Genomic DNA, 19,721 nt, shown 5'->3' on the forward strand with positions numbered 1-19,721 from the left:
GCCACTGTTAGCTTTCACTCAGTATCTGCCACAGAAGCCCATCAATTAGCTACTTAGAAGTCTAGAGAGCTATCTTCAGAATCACCAACTCAATTATTTTTAATGCTATTTTTAGCATACAAGATATAAGCTTTAGTTTTTATGATGATGAATTAAGAACACTTGATGAATCTATAAGATGAGGAACTGCCTTTCTCTCCTTTTGGTTAATAGGGCTCTAAGTGTTTACTTAAGAGTATCTAGGACACTGTAATTAAATTGGTATATGCTTTCTATTTCCATACAGCTAACCCCCTTTCCTCCCATCTCCCCAGTTTAACTAAAATAAGCACATACAGCTATGGACATATATCATCTGAGATTCCACTGAAATTAAAATAAACCACATAATGGATGCATATCCCCATCAGGCTGCTAAAAATTTTCAAAACACTTGCCAAAATGCAAAAGAAGCTTCAAATTTTGCTTGACAACACCATACACATCTAACCATTGTTGTCTAACTCTCTTAACCCCTCACAACTTTGAAACACAATCTCTTAATTGGATCATTTTTTCATCTTACCTCAACTCCTTTGGGGCCCTGTGGCCCTGGAGGCCCTCGGTCACCCAGAGCTCCCTAAACATCCAAACAAACACAGGGAGAATTTACATTAACTGACAGCCATGTTGGTCAAGTTTCTCTTCCTCTTACAAACCTGGACTAAAATCCAAAACTGAGGTAGCAGACCTGATTTCTTACCACTGTTCATAGTATTTCCCATAGAAAGCCAGGCAAAGATGCTGAAAACCAAGCATCATAAAAACTTCTACATAGATTTTGCTGAAGCATTATTCTTTTTATGTTGTGAGAAGGAAATAAAATATTTGAACACGATAGAACAACTTCTCTCTTTTGGAAGAGGTAAAGCACACTACCTTAGTAAGATTAAAGCATCATCAGTGTGCAGACCTTGTATTAGGGCAGTCTTTAGAATAACATGTGTAGACAACATTGTGATGGAAAGAAACTACAGAGTGAAGTTAGACCACTAGCTTGTCCAAAACTACTTGTGGTTTTCAGCCCTTACTTTTCCACTAGGATTGTAAATCAGCTCTGCAGAGATAAAGCACCTTAACCTCTGCCAGGAGTTTTCATGGCAGCTCACACCAATGTTTTCAAAACTTTGTTGATAAGACTTTGCAGCTAGCAGTGTATCAAAAGCCTGAGGCACCCCAATTGCAATGGGATAATTGGGAAAAACACTTGACCTGGCATAGAACAGCAAAAAAAAAAAAGTGCAAACATATTAATGTTCTGGGAAACCTAAGTGTAATATTATCAGATAAAGCAACAAAACAAAGAAGTTGCCGTTTAGGAGAGATATGATTATCCTCTGAGGAAAGCAATGATGGAAAGCCTTATTAACTTATTAATGAAGCTGAACTTATTAATGAAGCTGAAGTCTAGACATTGGTCCAGTAACAATTTACTCAGCAGGCAAAGTAAAATGGAAGACAAAAATGGAACAGGACAGCCCCTCAGTCTGGGAAGGACTGGGGTGGAGTGCTGGTTGGCATACCACCAAAGAACTGACAGCAGGGTTTTTGGCAGTAATTAAAATACTACTAGATAAGTAATTCTAAATATATCTAGTAATAACTAGATATTCTCCTATGGTTAGTAATGACATTTTCTCATTGGTGTAACTGTTGTTTTATTCTAACAGCAAAGCCCATTAGGAGATAAGGATTTCAGTGCAGTGTAACTGCACAGTGGAAAGGGCAGCAGCCCTGCTACTGTACACACCCTTCCACTGCACTGAACTGAATCCAGAAAACAATTCCAGATTGTAAACTTAATATTAATACTAAATGACATTTCCATCTCCTCCTTGGGTTTTCAGACAAAACGAGAAAATGAAGGTAGTCAATACATGTGTGCCAAAGTGTCTGGAAAAAAAATGAGAGTCAGCAAATGGGGTATCCTGTAATTTCACATCCATAACTTCCCAGAGGTGAAACTCTAGATAATCACTTTATTAAAATGTGTTACACAAACAAACATGAGTTAACAGGGGAAGGAAGCTCTTAGGTTCTTCCATGGTATAACACACATTGCTGGGAAAACTACAGTGTAGTCAGCATATTCTGGCCATGTTTTCCTCTCACTTTTCTTGGTTAGAGAGCATAAATACTTCCAAAGAATAACATAGGGGATGAACAAAGTTATTTCAGAACTTCTTAAAATCATTCTTATTCCTTTTTATTAAATAAAAAAGCATTTTGCTATTTTTTTTAATAAGTGGTGGATCAAGATTAACACCTTCTAAAATATTGTTTCCAAGCTGAGTAATGTCCTGTAGACCAAATTACATAATAAATCCCTTGAACATTGATTTAGAAACATCAGATTTGATGATTATTTCACTAATTTGGGGAAAATTTACAATTCAGAACTTCTACTGGCAATTAGAGACAGCTGATCACACTCAACAGAGCTTAAATGTCCAAGAAGTTGAATTTATCCCACACCAACTGCTAAAAAATAAAGCTTACCCTGCTTTCTTGGCTTTTAAAATAGGTATTGCTTCTGAGGAAGCATAAACAAAAACATGAGGAAAATAGCAGCATAGTGAGAACAGTTTTCTAAAAATAAAAGCTGGAGGAAAATTTTAGTCAACTCAAGGCAGCTGGGAATCCCAAAAGCCAAACATTTCCAAAATTAAGCAGACCTTCTCCCTCAGTACTGGGAGCAGTATAAGAGTTTTTCCAGTTTGGTAATCCTTCTTTTCAAATGTAAGCCATCAGTTCTCCCTGACTAGGGCAGGCTGTTTAAGCTTCTTGTCTCTAATGCCAAATGTGCTGCAGAGCACTGAATCTGGTTCAGCTGTGTAATTTCTGTATCAAAGGAACATGGAGTCTCAAACTTTATAGTTCACCTCTTAGTAACTTTTTTCCTCTGGAATCTGTGAAAAGGCAACAAATCTGTAACATATATATTAAAAATCAACAGAATTCTAACAGAAACTCCTCTGATATCACATGCAACAAATCAATCTCACTGAAGAAACTGAGCAGCAGGGATTAGATCTGTTATGCCATTCATGTATAATCTTGGACAATTAAATCTGAACTACAGCTCAAGAATTGTTATATTTCTCTTCTAGTACTTTCCCTAGACAGAGTCTTTCATCACCACAAGCTTTTTTTTTTGTTTGTTTGGGGTTTTTTTGGTTGGTTTTTTTTTTTGTTTGTTTTGTTTTGTTTTGTTTTTTTTTTTTTTTTTTGTAAACACCCTGCTAACTCAGAAACACAAGAGCAACTGCCACTGCAATGGTCAGACAAACTCATTTGCATAACACTGCTTGCATTAGGCATACATGCAAATAAAAAAGGTAGAAAAGAAATAAATCAGAAGTGAAGGTGGACACCCTCTAGAAACACATTTTAACTTCTCCTCAATTTGCCAGATCAGATAACGAGCTCTCAGCCTTCCTAGTCAATTCATGTCTGTGTTGGTAAAAGGCTCCTGCCACGGTTCAAAGAGAAGAGATACAGAAAATATCAGCTATGGCTTCAGCAAATGGATTATTTGAGAGGTTCTTAATAATGATCACCTTTGGCATGGAGGTATTGTTACAGTCTTCCAGGTACAAATAAGACCATATCTTTAAACTATTTATTGCTTCCCATCCTATGTTTTCTTGAGTAGTATCCTACAGAATTTCACAACTCTGTTGATAGAAAATGTTGTAATTTCCATGTCTGTTTATTAATTGACAATCTGTATGATTTGGTTTTGGACAAATGATATTGTTGGTCTTGCACAGTTCTTTTGCCTCACCACTTTCTGCCCTGTGGTTTACTTAAAGGTCACAAAAGGCCTTCATATTGGTCTAATAAACAAACTGTCTCAGAATAAAGCCATTCAAGTATTATTTCTGCATCTAGTCTCACTTGACTGAATCCTTCTAGAATAAAAATGCCCAGTAATGTACCACAGAGATAAAGGCTTCTCATGCTTTGAGCAATGGCGTTAATGAGACATCTTGCCTCCTATGTTCTACGATTTCACTTAATTTCTAACTGCGATATTGTGCTTTCATTTCAAAGAGATCTGGCACTCTTTGGTCAAAGTTTATAATGGAATTTATTGTTTTAGTCCTTGCATGAATCAATCTGAAATAACTAAAGTGGAATGAATTAACAAAAAGTGCATTTTTTTTAGATAATCTAAAGGTGCTCAACTTGGTTTCATATACAGATTTCATTCTGCCATACGTGTGCCTATTCACCACAGAAAATACAGGAGAAACATATGTTACTTTCTAGCTACATAGCATTTTCTCAAACTAGTTTTGCCATTACATGCTTCCACCTAGCACAGTAATTACTCTCAGAACTGTGTGGACAGCATTAAATGTTCAAATAACTTCCTCTATAAATACATGAGGCAAATTACCTGTATTCTGACAGTAGGATTATCTTCTCATAATGCCAGTGTCCATCTCTCAGAGCCTTTTCCTCAGAGATTAACACTATTTACTGTTATCTTTAATAGGTTTTCATGTCATCTTACCTTAGGACCTTCAGGGCCATTTAATCCAGGTACACCAATATCTCCTGGAAAACCCTAAAGAAATCACATAGACAAAATATTTGCAAAGTAGGAATGTTTTCAATGTACTTGTTTTGAGTCTGTTCATTCATTTAATAAACCTGAGTCACAGAAACAAGAAAAAAATTTATTCCACCATTCCAAAAAATGTCAAAATCCATTATGTTTCCTTGAAAGGAGTTGGATAAGTGACAGATTTTAGGCAGCTTTTCTTAAACTCAATTTAGCAGATGTCAGCATGGATTTAATTTCTCTCACAATAAGACTTTTTATCCGCCAAGCGATGTTTGAAATTAAACCATTGCACTGGTTTGGAGGCACAAAATTCACCACAGAACAGCCTGCACCAGGTTCTACACTTATGAATTCAACTATTCTTTTCATAAAGTTGAGAGGACAGCTGAAGCCCTTAATCTGTGGCCACATGTTCAGGACAAGATCACTGCAAGATTAAAAAAAGGTAAGAAGCTTTTCCTCCAAATCAGGAGGTGATCATAGAGGTCTGGCTGGCAATAACTGGAGGTCAGTGGCATGTAGCATCATTCAGAACAGGCCTTTGAGAAATGCACCCTAGTGTAGGTCAAGCTGTTAGTAAAGAAAAAGTAAATAGCAAATAAGTAAAAGTAAATATGCTTCCTCTGTGTCAGAGAAATTCAGCTACAGCTATATTGATTTAGAAGAAATGAGAATATTTTAAGGAAAAATATGGTGCCACTAACCTTTTTGCAATACAATAATGAGTTAAATTTCATAAATATCCAGAGAGGATACATGATCTTACATTTGTAGGATAAAATAAAGCATTGGTAAATGACTCTTTAGTTAGCATACTGCTCATTCAGTCTCCTGCCAAGATTTGCTTTTTTAATAAACTTCCACATTTCATTAAATTTTGACCATCTGAAGACAGCAAGAGTGCCACTTCCTCTGAGCAAAATATTTATTACTGCATCTAAGCAAACCCATGGTCTAACACTAGGAAAAACAAGTTCCCTTCTTCATTAAGAGAAAATAATTACATATTACAATATATGTACAGTTTTTCCAATAATGGAAACAAAAAGCACATGCACAGAACAGTGTTTTAAAAATCAGATTTAGCACTTGGATGCTAATGAGTCTGAAAGAAAACCACTAAAGAGTAAAAATGGTCTGAGTTTTCAGAAGATGGGCAACACTCAACATTTCTCAATACATCACAGTGGTTTCCCTTTCTTTTGCCATAAATCAGCAATTACAAGCAGAGCTGTGCAACAATTCCAACATGCCTCTAGGTGGCACAGAGCATATTATTTACATGTGACCAAGGCCCTGAGACTCACACCTGGAACAATCCCTTGCATCACCCTTGATTTCTATACAGTTCAAAATTATAGTTTGTTTTTTTTTTTTAATCCTGGCCACTGCTGTCTACTGAAATACATTGAAGAGTTAGGTCAATTACTTGGATTTTTTTTGCTTGTCCTTTCTTAATTTTAAATTTACTTATTTATAGATCTTAAATAGCTACCAAGGGGTGAATTGTTTGATATATCTGTAAATCTTAAAATTTCTAATGTGTGAACAAGTGCTAAATGCTAGCACAGACAATTTCCTCTTGGCAATAAGCATTCCAGAAAACAATCTGCCTAGCAAAATGTTAATTTAGAAAGATTCTAATGCTTTCATAAATGAATAGATCTAATTTATTTATTTATTTGAATTTTTCTAGAGGGAATTCAGTAAGGGCCATGAGATGTAGGTGTGGACAAATACTATTGCAGGTAGAACAAACATGGTATTTTGAAATATTTTCATGTCAGGCAAAGTCTTAGGATACAAGAGGGTCACTGGCCTGAGAACATCAACACTAAACAATGCATATAGAAATTTAAAATCCTCATAATTTTTATCTTTTCTGTGAAGATGGATTAAAACTTTTTTCTTGAGCACAACCATGAAGAAAAGGCAGATGCTATGGCAGTATTACTACACTGTTTCTAAGATGTTCTCACATTAATAATCCATTAAATAAGTGTAACAATCCAGGACACAAACAGCCACTTTAGACAATTGCAGAAAAGAATGAACCAGGAAGGAGCTCTTGAAATACCTCAGCAATGGTGCTTGCCAATCAGATTCCTTAGATGAAGTGGGATACATCTCTAGCAATACCCAAATTTGCCATGAGTTATTCAGCAGCCAGCTCCCTGGGAATTTACTCCAAATTAAAAATTCATTATTCTTCCATAAGTGAAAGGCCAAGAGATTAATGTATAGTTTCCAGCTGCAATGTAGTTTTAGCAGAGTATTCAAAATGAAACAGCTCTCGGTATTATGACTTCTAGGGAAATGCAGATTCTTGATTTCCATAAGCCAGCAGCCAGGCAGCTGGTAGGATACAAATTATTTTCAAAATCTTGCTACAGATGTCGTCTTTTGCCAGAAAAGCACTTTAGAATCCACTTCATTTAATCAAAAGAAATGTGGCATCAAAAAAATCTGAAGTGCCAACTATCTTAACACAAATGTGCTTTAACCTTGCTTTGGAAGTGTTGCTTTTTGTACTGAACAATTAAATAGAAAATTAACATATTTAGTGCTCTCAATTATCAATATAGTGTTCAATTCAAAAAAAATGCAGAGATGGCCAAGTTGTTACTATGTTAGGATATATCTCAGTGCCCCAGAGACAAGCACTCTGCCAAAGCTTTTGCTTTTCTTTTGTTCTGTGTGGCTGCTAATATGGAAGCAGAATCTCATAAATATTGAGCCATTGAGAATTCTCCATTTCCATGGGGAATTCTCTCACATTTGCAGAATCCCACTTCAAGCTGTTTTCACATGACATTTGCCATCATCACTGACCACCCATCTTCATGCCCTTGGCTGCCCTGAAGGGGATCAAGACAAGCACAGGTGGAGGGACACCATGGAGGGAAAATGTCTCCAGGGAGTGCAACAGTCCCTTCAGTTTCCCTCCTCCAACAAGCATTCATTCAATCACAGATTGCAATTCATTTCAATGAGAATTTAGAATAAATTTTCAGAAGCAAGACTGACTGGATGTAGCTACTTCAACAAGGTATCTTATCAGAGATTAATTACTGATTCTTATAATCAAATCACCAGAAGAAGGTTTCTGCAAAAAACTACAATTCTCCAATAATTTTTTACTATTCTTCTGAAGGGATGTGTTATGCAGACATAGAACACTGGGAAAGGACCAGATGAAGATTCTGTGCAAAGGCAATTGCAGAGTATAAGCAATTGTACAACAAGAGTAGTCTCTCAGATATATGCCAGAACATGCAATTAATTCAGCCTTTAAATTACCTTTATTTCTATATTTCCTACAAATCATTTGCATCTAAGTTATTTGATGCACTATTGAAACCGAAGGCTGTGTTATCACTGCACACCTGGCATTGTTTGCAAAAACTCAAAAAGTCATGTGGACCCTGGCTAGACGTGGGTGGCTTATTTCAACTCTGACCTGGTGTACCTTGGCTGCACAGCTGCAGAGGAAAGATTTAGGAAGCAACTGACTGGTGATCTGTATTTCAAACCACAAAACCCTGTGGGGATGATCAGAGCCTGCCTGCCCTGCTCCCACTGCTGTGTGCAGAGATCATTACAGACTTCAGCTGCTGGAGTGCCAGAGTTACTGCAGCTTACGTGGGGAGAAAATCAGGGATAGAGCTACTTATTCTTTGCACAGGGAATGAAACACTCAAACGTGTAACTGGAAAGATCACAGGATCCCCAGTTTCTTATTACACATGTACCCAAAACAAATGGGGACAGAGCACATTTATAAATCTTACTGTTTTAATTTAATGTTGAACAAAAGGGGAGAGGAATAGCTGGAAGTAGAGCCTGAGAGGTTCTGCCACTGGGCAGACACAGCCTTGCTCCTCCTGCTCACAGCAAAGTCCAACAAATCCCAATATAGGTTTTGGGGTTTCTAAAAATAAAATCTTTCACAGAAGACATATGGTATGGATTGTCACATCTATACTAAATTTAAAGTGCTCTCCTTGAAAGACACTAATTGATCACATTCTTCTATTTCCAGAAACATCAAGGGAATATTTAGTATATTATACAATGCATGTTTTCTACATGGGGTCACAGGAAGTCTGAGCATTCAGATAATGAAACAGGAACAAGGAAAGTAGCTCTGTCTGACCTGCTAGATGTCTGGTTTTGGAAGAAGAGACATGATCAGACATACAACAGTAAGCTTTTCTTGTGGAAAAATCTACATTATTTGCTCATACTTCATATATTTGGTTGTGTTTAAATAACTTCTGGCAACAACTAGCTTATTTTTATAAAACAATGTAACGGGAGAGACACATGAACTCTTCAGTTTTGAGCTTCTTATTTTAAATTACTTTCATTATATAACTTCTAGTATCTTCAATTTGTCCAAAATCCCAGTATGCTGCTATCCTACATCTTTTCTGTTTCTATTTTGCCATATGGTGACCATATTTTTATGAAGCAAAAGGTGGAAAAACCTCTTATTTTATTTGGAACCGTCTTGCATGACTGAAGTTAAGAGAAACATTGCTTTGCAGTTTTAAACTGACCATTTTGCAGACAATTATTAAAAAAAAAAGTACCTGAATACCTAAGTTTTAATTATCTAACATCATGCACCTTATTTGCCTTCTAATGATGAAGCAATTCTGCACTCCTGAGCAAGGGGAAATGCTGAGCTTTTCAGACAAAGATTCCCATCCGTATCTGCCCTGAGGGTAACCATCCCAGGATGAATTTTCCCCAGACACAAAGGAGTAGCATGTGTGTTGGAATAAGAAACTATGAAGGATTACCAGCAGAGGCAGCAGGACACAGGTATCAAGACCAACAATTTGGCATTAACTTGCCTCAAGTCTCCCTTGCTGGAAGCAATGCAAAGAAACCATGCAAGGGCCTCTTTTGTTAACAATGAAGAGGCTTGAAAAATCTAAAATCCTGATCCACGGAGGGTGGCAGCTGTGGACAACATGCCCAGGCTTTGTGTCTTCTGCACACTTTTTGCCAAGTGAGAGAGACTTATTCTCACAAGACCACCTTGTGTTGCTAAAATGAACCTTCCAGTGAGTTTTCTCCAAGTGAGGGCTTTAGCCTAAAAGGTAGGAACACAGAGCCTTGGTTTGAGGTGATGTGCTCATGTAAAGGCAGAAAAAAAGATCTTTGCTAGTATATGTCTTCCATCCATATTTTTTTTAAAAAGGAAAACCCACAAAACAAACAAAGAATCCCCACCACAAACCAAACAAAACCCGAAATACATTCATTGCAGGAGTCTGATTAGAAAGAACAATCCACAATTTCCGCTTTCATCTCTCCAGGAAATACACGTGTCTGTGTATAAACATGTCTTTCTGGTACAGACCACAGCATTTTTCCTTAAAGCCTGTGGTATAAATGCAAAAAAGCACCAAAATGGGACATTTTGGAGACTGAGTTTCTGCATAGCCTCTATAGCACTAAAGAGTTCTTAGGAAACATCACTTCTAGATTCAATTCTGACTGAGATTTATCCTTCATGTTTCTTGTAATTGATAAATATGTAACTAAGCCTGGAAAATCCCATTTGTAAACATATTTTAGTATTTACAAATGGAAGTGTGCCTGAGTCTCATTCCAGGTGTACCCCATAACAACAGGATTCAGCAGACAGCAAATCCTAATCACAAAAGCAAATGAAGAACTACTTTGTATTCAAAGATCCTGTACATTAATATTTTGCAAAAAAAGTTATGAGCTGGAATATTTTGTACTTTATGATCAAATATGACTGAATAAACAGATTTCCCTAATTCAACTAAGAAAACAATCTTTTATGAAGCAAACTCATTTACCTCTTAGTTTCATAATTGAGAATTGACATTCAATTTACCATTATCAAGCAATTTCTTACCTCAGGTCCTTGAGGACCTAAAGGTCCACGGGGTCCAGGCTCTCCAATTTTCCCCTTGAAAAAAAAATCCAAACAGTTAAGATTTCTGATGGTAATTTATTTTTAACAATAGATGGTTATGAGGATTTTCAAAACATTTATTAACAAAAATGTTAAAGAAATGTTGAGATGACTTTTTCACTAAATAGGAAATTTTATACCTGCCTCTCTTTGGGCATGATTAAAACTAGTTCTTCATATCTCTTTGAAGTCACCACCAAAAAAAAAATTCAAATTAGTTTAGGACAGAGAAAATTTGGAGTTTTGGGAGGAACCATACAAAAACCCCATTAAATATATAGCTGTTTTCACAATAAGAACTCCATATTATTTAAACATCCAGAAAGTATCTGTTACAGATATTGGTTTACACACATATATTTTAAGTATCCAATCATAGCCAAAAAATCGGCAGTTTTGTGATTAATAACAACAAAATGATAATAACAACTATCCACATGTAATGGTAGCTTCTTTACATACAAATTCCAACTCATCCCAAAATGGGCCAAATTTCTCTAAGTTATATCTCTTCTTCCACTTGCTGCCACCATAAGTAGACATCACTTGAACAAAATTAAGGTCTGACCTGGGAAATGTTTCTCTAATTTTTCACATGAATGAATTCATTGTAAATCTATTCTACAAAGATAAATTTCTATTACTTGCAGGACTGAGATCTCATAGCTTAATTTAACATAAGTCACAAGGTTGGTCACATTCAGCTTGTGTTTCAAATCCACAATTCTTTCAGGAATAGGTTGATTCACATGCTTATCTTAAAATGAAAATTCTTGTACCTTTAAAAGCAAAAAATATTATTTTTTCCATCTATGCTTAAGCAAATTTGCATAAGTTTATTGCAGGATTAATGTTTATACTATAAATTCTATAGGATGAGGAAAGCGTTATTGAATTTAAGGGCCCATGACATTCATGAGGTCTATGTAGGCTTACCAGTTATTGGCTTGATTGTACATAAGAAAATTTACACTGCAGTGAGTATTGGCAGATTTTAATTTTTTATTGAAAAAGAGACAGATATTAGCACTAAAACAGGTGAGGAAGAGCCAGGTAACCCAGTGTAGCATGCCTTTTCTGCCTCAACATCTAAAAACCCAGCAGAAGTGGCAGCAGTGCACAGTTGCCTTTAAAGCTGCTAAAAATCAGTAAACACAGGAATTCATGACTACTCCCATCTCTGTGAGAAATGACTGGCTGTTATTAAAGAGATCTCACACATTCCTTCCAAATCCAGCTAGTCCAAATGGTCATCTGGAAGTTCCCAAAGCTCTCAGTGGATTTGTTTCAATTACCTACATGTCCACTCCCCCACACAGTGACTGTCACAGAATATGTAATACCCTAAGCAGTCTATTAAAATTTGACACATAAACTGATATTGGTAACCAAGTCTCATATTTTAGGATCTGACTCACTCAATAACAGCAGTCACTAGAAATAAAAGCAGCTTAGACCTTATTCTTTGTGCATTTTGAATTAGGTCACTTCTAGGGGATTACATGCACTGTGAACATAGCAACCACACAAAAGTGTTAAATATCAACAGTACTAAAAAACATTAAGTATCAACAACATACAGCGATATACCAACAACAAAATTTGATATGTAAACTTACTGGGGGTCCTGGTTTTCCTCTGATCCCTGGGGGTCCTGGTAAGCCAAGAGCACCCTGAAAAAAAAAGATATTAAATACACATGAAAATTGTTTTGTTATGTTGGAAGCAATAAATTGCTCTATTTTGGCACCTGAAACAGGCTTCAAAAGAATTCTTCAGGTTGAGAACTATCTTCTAACATTCAATTTTCATCAAAAGAGTTCTCACAGGATGTGCTATTTCAGTGACTTCTGATGTACTAGCCAAACAGGAAAGAAGATCCTTATTTATCTCAGATTGATGATGCGAAGGAGCATGCCAGATCGTGTGCTGCTGCTAACCACAGTAGGTCCAGGTGAGCTGCAGATGAACCTCGAGGGTCAAGGGAAAAATACCCTTTTACAACAGTTCATTAGAAAGACTGAGATCACACCATAATCCTTGTTTGATGCATCTCTGTACACACAGCTGACAGAGTTCTGCTTGTGCCCTTTACTTGTCTTTGTGCACACTTTCCATAACTGAGTTTTAATTAGCACGGAATTTCTTAAAAATATGTTAGTACAATGATACCCAGGAAGTATTACTACTGCATTCTACTTTTATGCAACCAACCTGCTGCATTTTAAGAGACTCAGAAGCCTGATGAAGTTGCTGAAATTGGATAATTTTGTAAAACAATGCAGCTATAACTTACCTTGTCTCCTGGGTACCCCATATCTCCTGGATCTCCTGCAAGGCCATGTTCACCCTAAACAATATATAATTTTGTACAGACATATATGTGTGGCTTAAAATGGGGTAGTTTTCAGAAATACAGAAAGATTAATTAAATATTCACTATTTAAAATTAACACAGATATTTGACAATGCAAGGTGTTGCACTGAAATACCTCTTCCAGGGAAGTCCAAAGACACAGACCTGGATATTATTAGGTTCAGTAGTTAGTGTTCTGTTCAGAAAAGAAAACCTTGTACAAACTACCCGATTGTGAGACTGACATAAATTTAAAAAATAAAAGTCAGAAGACAAAAGAAATCAAAGGGATAAAGGGAAGGCTTTGTCAAGTACATTATGCTCAAGATTTAATGAAGGGAGCCTGAAAGAACTATGTATCTGCAAGATAATTAAAATATTTAGATCACCTTATCACCTTTCATTCCAGGCTGTCCCACACTCCCTGGGAAACCCTGTTAAAGTAAAGAAAACATAAATCCAATGCTTGACTATAATTTGGAAAGCACAAGAGCACCTGGCCATGGGATGATTAAATACCATACCGTGGGCCCTGGAATTCCTGATGGTCCACTCGGTCCTGCTGGCCCAATGTCTCCCTATCAAACAGCAAGAAAGGTGACTGCATTTGGTGAAACAGAGTAACCTAAAGGGTCCTAACAGAATCTGGCATTTTTCTGCACCACAGAGAGAAAGAAAAGTATTTTTTAGATTTATTTCTTAGGGGAAAAAAGGGTATTGGTATCATAAGCCCTCCATGTTTACAGTTCCCAACATCATCAGCAGAAACACAAGAAACAAAACTTGCTTCTTCTCCTGTAGATTATAAATTGAAGAGAAGATCACAGTGTATTAGGCAATGCCAATTAAGGAAGCTTTCTTTTGTACTGCAGCTGCACATTCAGTGGCCACTGCTGTCCTTAGGGTTACATAAAAGCACTTCTCTATGGGCATCAAATTTGGCTTAATGAAATTATTCTATGATGAGTAAGGCCATAAAAAGTGGCTTTTTAAATGGTCCCTTTACTCAATTTCTCATCTATCAGTGACTTCTATGAGTCAAAATAAAAAAAAAAAAAAAGAAGAAAATAAAAAAAGAAAAAAGAGATGTGACTCTAAATATCACATGTGCAGAATCAAACCTATGTTCCAATGGGCATGCTAACATTTTCTGTTCTAATGCACCTTCAGAGCCCTCACTACAACTCTTATTTCTGGGATTGTTTTTAGGCAGCTTTATGACAGAAAAAAACCAAGTGAATCACAAAAAATAAAGAGTCTTTAAAGATCAGCACAGGAACAGCAATAATATTAATGAAAAAGCTAAACATAAGACCTGACTCAGAATAGGAAAGACTATATTAAAAAGAGAGAAGTCTATCTACTTTCTGCCTATTCAACCTCAGGGGGAAAAACCCCAAAAAGATAATGTTATATCTATATGGCTATCCAGAAATTTAACAACCCATATGAATAAAGAATTCATTTGCCACTTGCTGAGAGTGATATGGAAAAGATGAGATGCACATCTATGCATTTCCAGTTGAGCACACATTCATTATTCTCTGGAGACACTTTCAGCAACGTTAGCAACCACCATCAGACTTATGGTTGAGTCAAGAAAAAGCAAGACCAATAACCTAGTGTCTTAATGGTGCTTGGTAGAGCTCCCAAGGAAATTGCCACTCTGCTTTAACTTTCCATGACTGCTTAAATGGTATATTCTGGCATGCTAGCTGACCAACTCAATTGCTTATGTTGCTGCCTCTGAGCTGTGCTACATATTCTAGTTCAGCAAAGCATTTATGCATTCGTGATACTGAATGTTGAAATGTACACTTAATGGTAACAACAGAGGGATACTGAACTGGGAAATTTAGCTTACAACAGCAACAAGAAGAAATGTCAAAATGGCTTTACAACATTCAGGTTCATTAAACACCTTTCAGAGTCTCCAGATACTTTGAGTGACTTAATTAACAGCAAAGAACTGGAACTGCACAAAGCCAAAGCTGAAAAAGTGTTGAATTAATTAGTCTGTTAGGTTTTTCAATCATTCTCCACCTACAACAGCCTTGCTATATGTTAAGATATGCTTATCACTTTGGATAAAACTTGCTGATCAATAAAACCTGCAGCTACATAAACTGTACCTTTTCCAACATTTCTATGTGACAAGTGAAACTAAAACTAAATTGCTTTTTCCAGGCAAAAAAATAAAATACCAGAAAAGCAAAACAAATGGTTTCTTAGTATTAAGTGGATTTTTAAAAAGGAAAAAAATTAAAATCTAATTCAGGTATCTAGCAGTAAATTTTTTGCAACTCTTCATCTTAGTAAAACTCATGGCCTTACTAAGTCTTGAAAGACTGTCTATTCAGCCAGCCAAAACTCTGAACTTGGCAACAGATTTGTATATTGAAAAAAAATCATGGATGGAAGGAATTACTGGACTCAGTTCGCTGCTAATTTTGCCATTGTTCTCATGAACAAAGACAAAAATACAACTAACTCTTGACATTGACCAGCTGGGCTGGACAAGCTACTTGAATTAATACTCTTGGTTTCTGCCAGAAAAATATATTTAATCCCATGTACAATATTGCATGTTGTAGTAGTGTGTTATTATTGACTAAGGATTTTAAAGCAAATATTGAAGGTTTACTCAGTTTTGGATGACCATTAGCATCTGCCTGGACAAGAGAAAGCTGAGGCCAGGGAGCAGAGCTTTGGAGAGGAGGTGTGGCTGAGGAGCAGGGCTGCACCACACAGGCTCTACCTGGGGCTGCTGGGGTCACCTGAAACTCCCCCAGGGTCTTGGTGACATTCTGCTACAGATTAAAGAGTGCAATGGTCTCTTGTAAAGAAACTCTGGAACAAAGCACAGCTCTTCCAATTATCTGACTGTGAAAGAGGAAACCAGGCTAACCCATACACTGGAACCTTGAGAAAGAGTCTCACACATAAACACAAGAAGGCCACTCAAATGGAACTCACACTCTAAACAATTGTTAATTTTGTGCTGTTCAAAATCTAAAAATGGCACCGACCTATTTCCCACCCCCAATAAATAGCTCACATTATGATTATATTCCATCTATGTACAAGTGACAAAAACTTTGGACTGGTTATAGAAAATTATTTCTCTATTTCACAAAAAATTATTGACACTCAATCTCTCTGTAAGTGTGCAACTCAGCAAGAAGGCACATGCAGCTTTGATGCTGCAATCATGCTCATGAACTCTGGGTAAGACTAAAGTGCTAAGTTTTGGTCAAAATAATCAGTAGCAGTATCTTTTCGGGGAAGTGACATATTTTTTAAAAATCTCAGGTACATTTGTACAATTATCAAAGTCTTTGAGATTAAATTCCAAATACCGTCATGTAAAAGAGAAAAGCAAACCACAATACTATGAAAATTCTCAAGAGTTCAAGCTCCAGTCTCATGAGTGTGTCAGTTGGCCTGTAGACTACAGAAACTCATATTTGCTTGATGAAGGCTGGAAGCTACAGAGCTTTCTTGATCAAGCTTTTGTTTTCACTATGGCAATGCCATAACAACCCTAATCAGACAGCAAGGCATGACTTACAGGAAATTTTTTGTTATGAACATATAATTAGGAAGAGTAACAATTGAACTCAACTGTTGTGCTTCAAAGGAAAATATGACCATCAGTGTAAATATAAACTTATCAAGTTTGTATTTCAAATCTTTCAGATCTGCAGATACCAAAAAAAACAATAAAGCAAACACTGGAGACAATCATGGCTTTCTTAATTCAAGTGTAAACACTTGCTATTTCTCCCTTGTTAAGAATGTGGCTGTGTAGCCAGACATGACTGAGACAACATCAAGAATCAGAGGTCCTCTATGAGTAAATACATGAATCAAAAAAAACAAGGGAGTGAGACTTCTCAGAATGAAAGTCTTTCCACCTTCTGTAGGACTCAGAGCTTCTTGATAGATACAACTACTGTGTGCAACTCCGCAGTAAGCATCACAGCCTTATTCTACATATATTTTTAAAAATTAATATGACATTGTAAATACAATAAAGTAAATTTTCTTAGAAATTAATTCTGCTCTGGATTTGGTAGTCATATTCAGGAACCAATAAGGATTGCTGTCATTAAAATGTTTGAGACCATTGCACCCTTCACACTGGCTTTAGTCCTATAAATTAGCAAACTGGGTCATTTCAAATAAAAGACCCAAACACACTGGATCAGAAACAAGCATACCAATCCACACCAAGTATAGAAGTGCTCCATGCTGCCCAACATGACAGCAGTTTTGTAGAGTGATACTATTTAAATCATGGCCATCTAAAACAAAACCTGTTCAAATCCTTAAATTTTCATAATTGTTTTTTTTTATTTCACAAACACACAAGACTAATGCAACCATATCAAGGCAAGTAATAAAAGTATACTCACTCTTAGTCCTGGAAATCCAGGAGGACCAACACCCCCAACAATTCCCTTTAAAGAAAGTTAATTTTAGATTATCTGAATTTTACCATTTAAAAAGAAATCCCAGTGATAAAATAAAAGTGATCTAAAAAGCAAGTCAGTTTTGATTTTTGCAGAGTTTCCAAAGAGTGACAGCTTATCACTGTATAGAGAAATATGCTTAGTAAAATTCCTGAATTGTGGAATTAGATCACCAGGTATTTGCATCATGGGAACATTTCTGCTCTTAATGTAGGAATATGAGATTTTTTTTACCATGATACTTGAAGTGGAAGGAACAAAAACCAATTTTTTGAGGGTAAAAAATTAATTTATTAAGATTCCCTTGAAAAATAAATTAGAGCACCATATCAGTTCATAGAAAGAACTCTGCAAAGTAAAGGCTACACTCTCTTTATGAAAAATTATTTCTTGATACAAACTATGGTATTTGTACTTCATACAGAACTTAAAAATTCAATAGTACTCCACTACTGCCTCTGCCACAGTTTAACTCAGAAGAGGCTAAAACACTGCTGAAAACAGTTGCTAAGTCTCTTTGCCCGATGTGAAATGGATACTGCAGTTCTCCAGGTGACCATGTCTCATGGAAGCTGTCCCAACACCTGGGACCCACTGCTCAGCGGATGGCACTGGCAGGGCCCTGCCGGCAGCCACGGGAAGGGGAAGTTTCATGCAAGCAAATCTAAGCCCATTCTGAAAGTGTCCAGCTGGGCATGGCTGCTGGACATGGCAGAGGACATCTTTGTGCTCTCCTCCCTCCTCAGCTGCCTTCACACTTTCCCCAGCCAGCTCTAAACTATCCACAGGGGAAGCTGAATACTCCAGCAACATCCTCCAAGGCAGGCTGACATCCTCAAAACTGAGAGGGTGTTGTGGAAATGAAGGATGGCATTAGTCAGTTAAGCAGAAGAAATTAGGCACGGAGACAAATGGCATTAGTGTTAAGTCAGCACATGGGAAAGAAATGTCTTCCCTTCCAGTTCCTGCTGCCACAGGCCTCCCAGGCAGCCCCTGGTCTCCAGTGCCAGCTCAAGAGAGGCTCTGTAGGTCTGCCATTAGCACTGCAGAGCCCTGCAGCTGCAGCGCTGGCCCCGTGCCTGAGCAAGCCCTGCAGGGTGAGCTCTGGGGAGGAGCGAGAGGGGCTGCTGCCTGTCAGGGAAGGCAGCAAGATCAGCAGCTGTCTTGGCAGATTAGATGGAACTTGTTTGCAAATGCTTGCAGTAAAACGGGCTTCTTTGTAACGTGCAAGTCTGTAATTTCAGATCCAGGCTTTCTGAGCTTGTTTCTATTAAAGCACTGTTCTTCAGATCTGGTGGAAAGACAATATCTGCTTTATCAGGAATGGAGGGAGACTTGGGAGTACAAGGACGGGAAGGAAGAACTCACCTTTTAATATCATTTGCAAAGCAGTTGGTGACACTCAACCCTTCAGAGGGTTTTCAAGATGAAAACCATACTGATATCACCCAACATTCCAACAAGGGAAGCTTTGCCTTAGGGACCAGAAATGTGTGAGAAATTTTTTCTTGTGTTCCAAAAGGTTGCCATCAAACATTGATAACCCACCAGCAAAATTAATGCAAGCTTTCTAAAATAAGTTTCTAAGATGGGCATCAAGGCAGACCTTCAAAAAATAGAGAAACTGTCTAGTTGATGACTCTGTTCCACATCAGAAAAATCTTTAGACGCACACTGATAGCAGTTTCCAAAGCAGCACCCAACAATACAAGGTGATTTACATCAGCTGCTCTTTTACCCAGCACTTATTGCTGTTCTCTTCTCTTGCTCAAAGCCTTTCACTGATTTCTGACACCAAAGGAAACCTGAGTTTGGAGTCTGCAGCCAGAGTTTCCCTAGAAATAGCACAAGACAGCAAAGCTCCTTTGAGAGCAGCCTGGGCAGTGACGTGACTGTGCCGCAGGCTGGACACCACACTGCAAGGGCACCCACTGCCAGGGACAAAGCTGTTACCACACTGATTACAATGCACTAATGACATGCTAGCATAATTGTGTTCAGTACCAGTTCAAAGGATGAAATAACTATCAAATGCACAAGCACACAAAAGCTGGGGTTTTACATGCAGACCAAATCTTGTTTTGTTAAGGTGATCTCAGAATAATGGTTTAAAAAAACAACACAGAGTCATAGCTAATGCAAGAACTTTGGAAGACAGAACATTCATCACTAATGCAATGAGGACAGCAAGAGATCTGATTCTCAAGGTAGTCAGCACATGCTCTAGTGGAAAATGTGTTCTCTCGGCAGCTTTCTGAATATTTTTTTCCTCTTTTTTATATTTATTATAGTAGTTTCCTAGCAATTTCCATG

At 37.2% G+C, this 19,721-nt stretch overlaps 1 protein-coding gene across 1 annotated transcript in view; it reads right to left on the reverse strand.

Moving 5' to 3' along the window:
- COL24A1 (collagen type XXIV alpha 1 chain) overlaps positions 1–19,721 on the reverse strand; it is a 117,328-nt gene that overhangs the window by 59,603 nt on the left and 38,004 nt on the right. The window contains exons 14-21 of the mRNA XM_021526749.2: positions 17,352–17,396; positions 13,458–13,511; positions 13,323–13,367; positions 12,874–12,927; positions 12,197–12,250; positions 10,518–10,571; positions 4,562–4,615; positions 566–619 (exon numbers count right to left, since the gene is read on the reverse strand). Of these exons, the coding sequence (XP_021382424.2) occupies positions 566–619; positions 4,562–4,615; positions 10,518–10,571; positions 12,197–12,250; positions 12,874–12,927; positions 13,323–13,367; positions 13,458–13,511; positions 17,352–17,396 (414 nt within the window). The remainder of the gene's footprint in view (positions 1–565; positions 620–4,561; positions 4,616–10,517; positions 10,572–12,196; positions 12,251–12,873; positions 12,928–13,322; positions 13,368–13,457; positions 13,512–17,351; positions 17,397–19,721) is intronic.

Source organism: Lonchura striata, chromosome 9, assembly GCF_046129695.1.
Source record: "Lonchura striata isolate bLonStr1 chromosome 9, bLonStr1.mat, whole genome shotgun sequence".
NCBI lineage: Eukaryota > Metazoa > Chordata > Aves > Passeriformes > Estrildidae > Lonchura > Lonchura striata.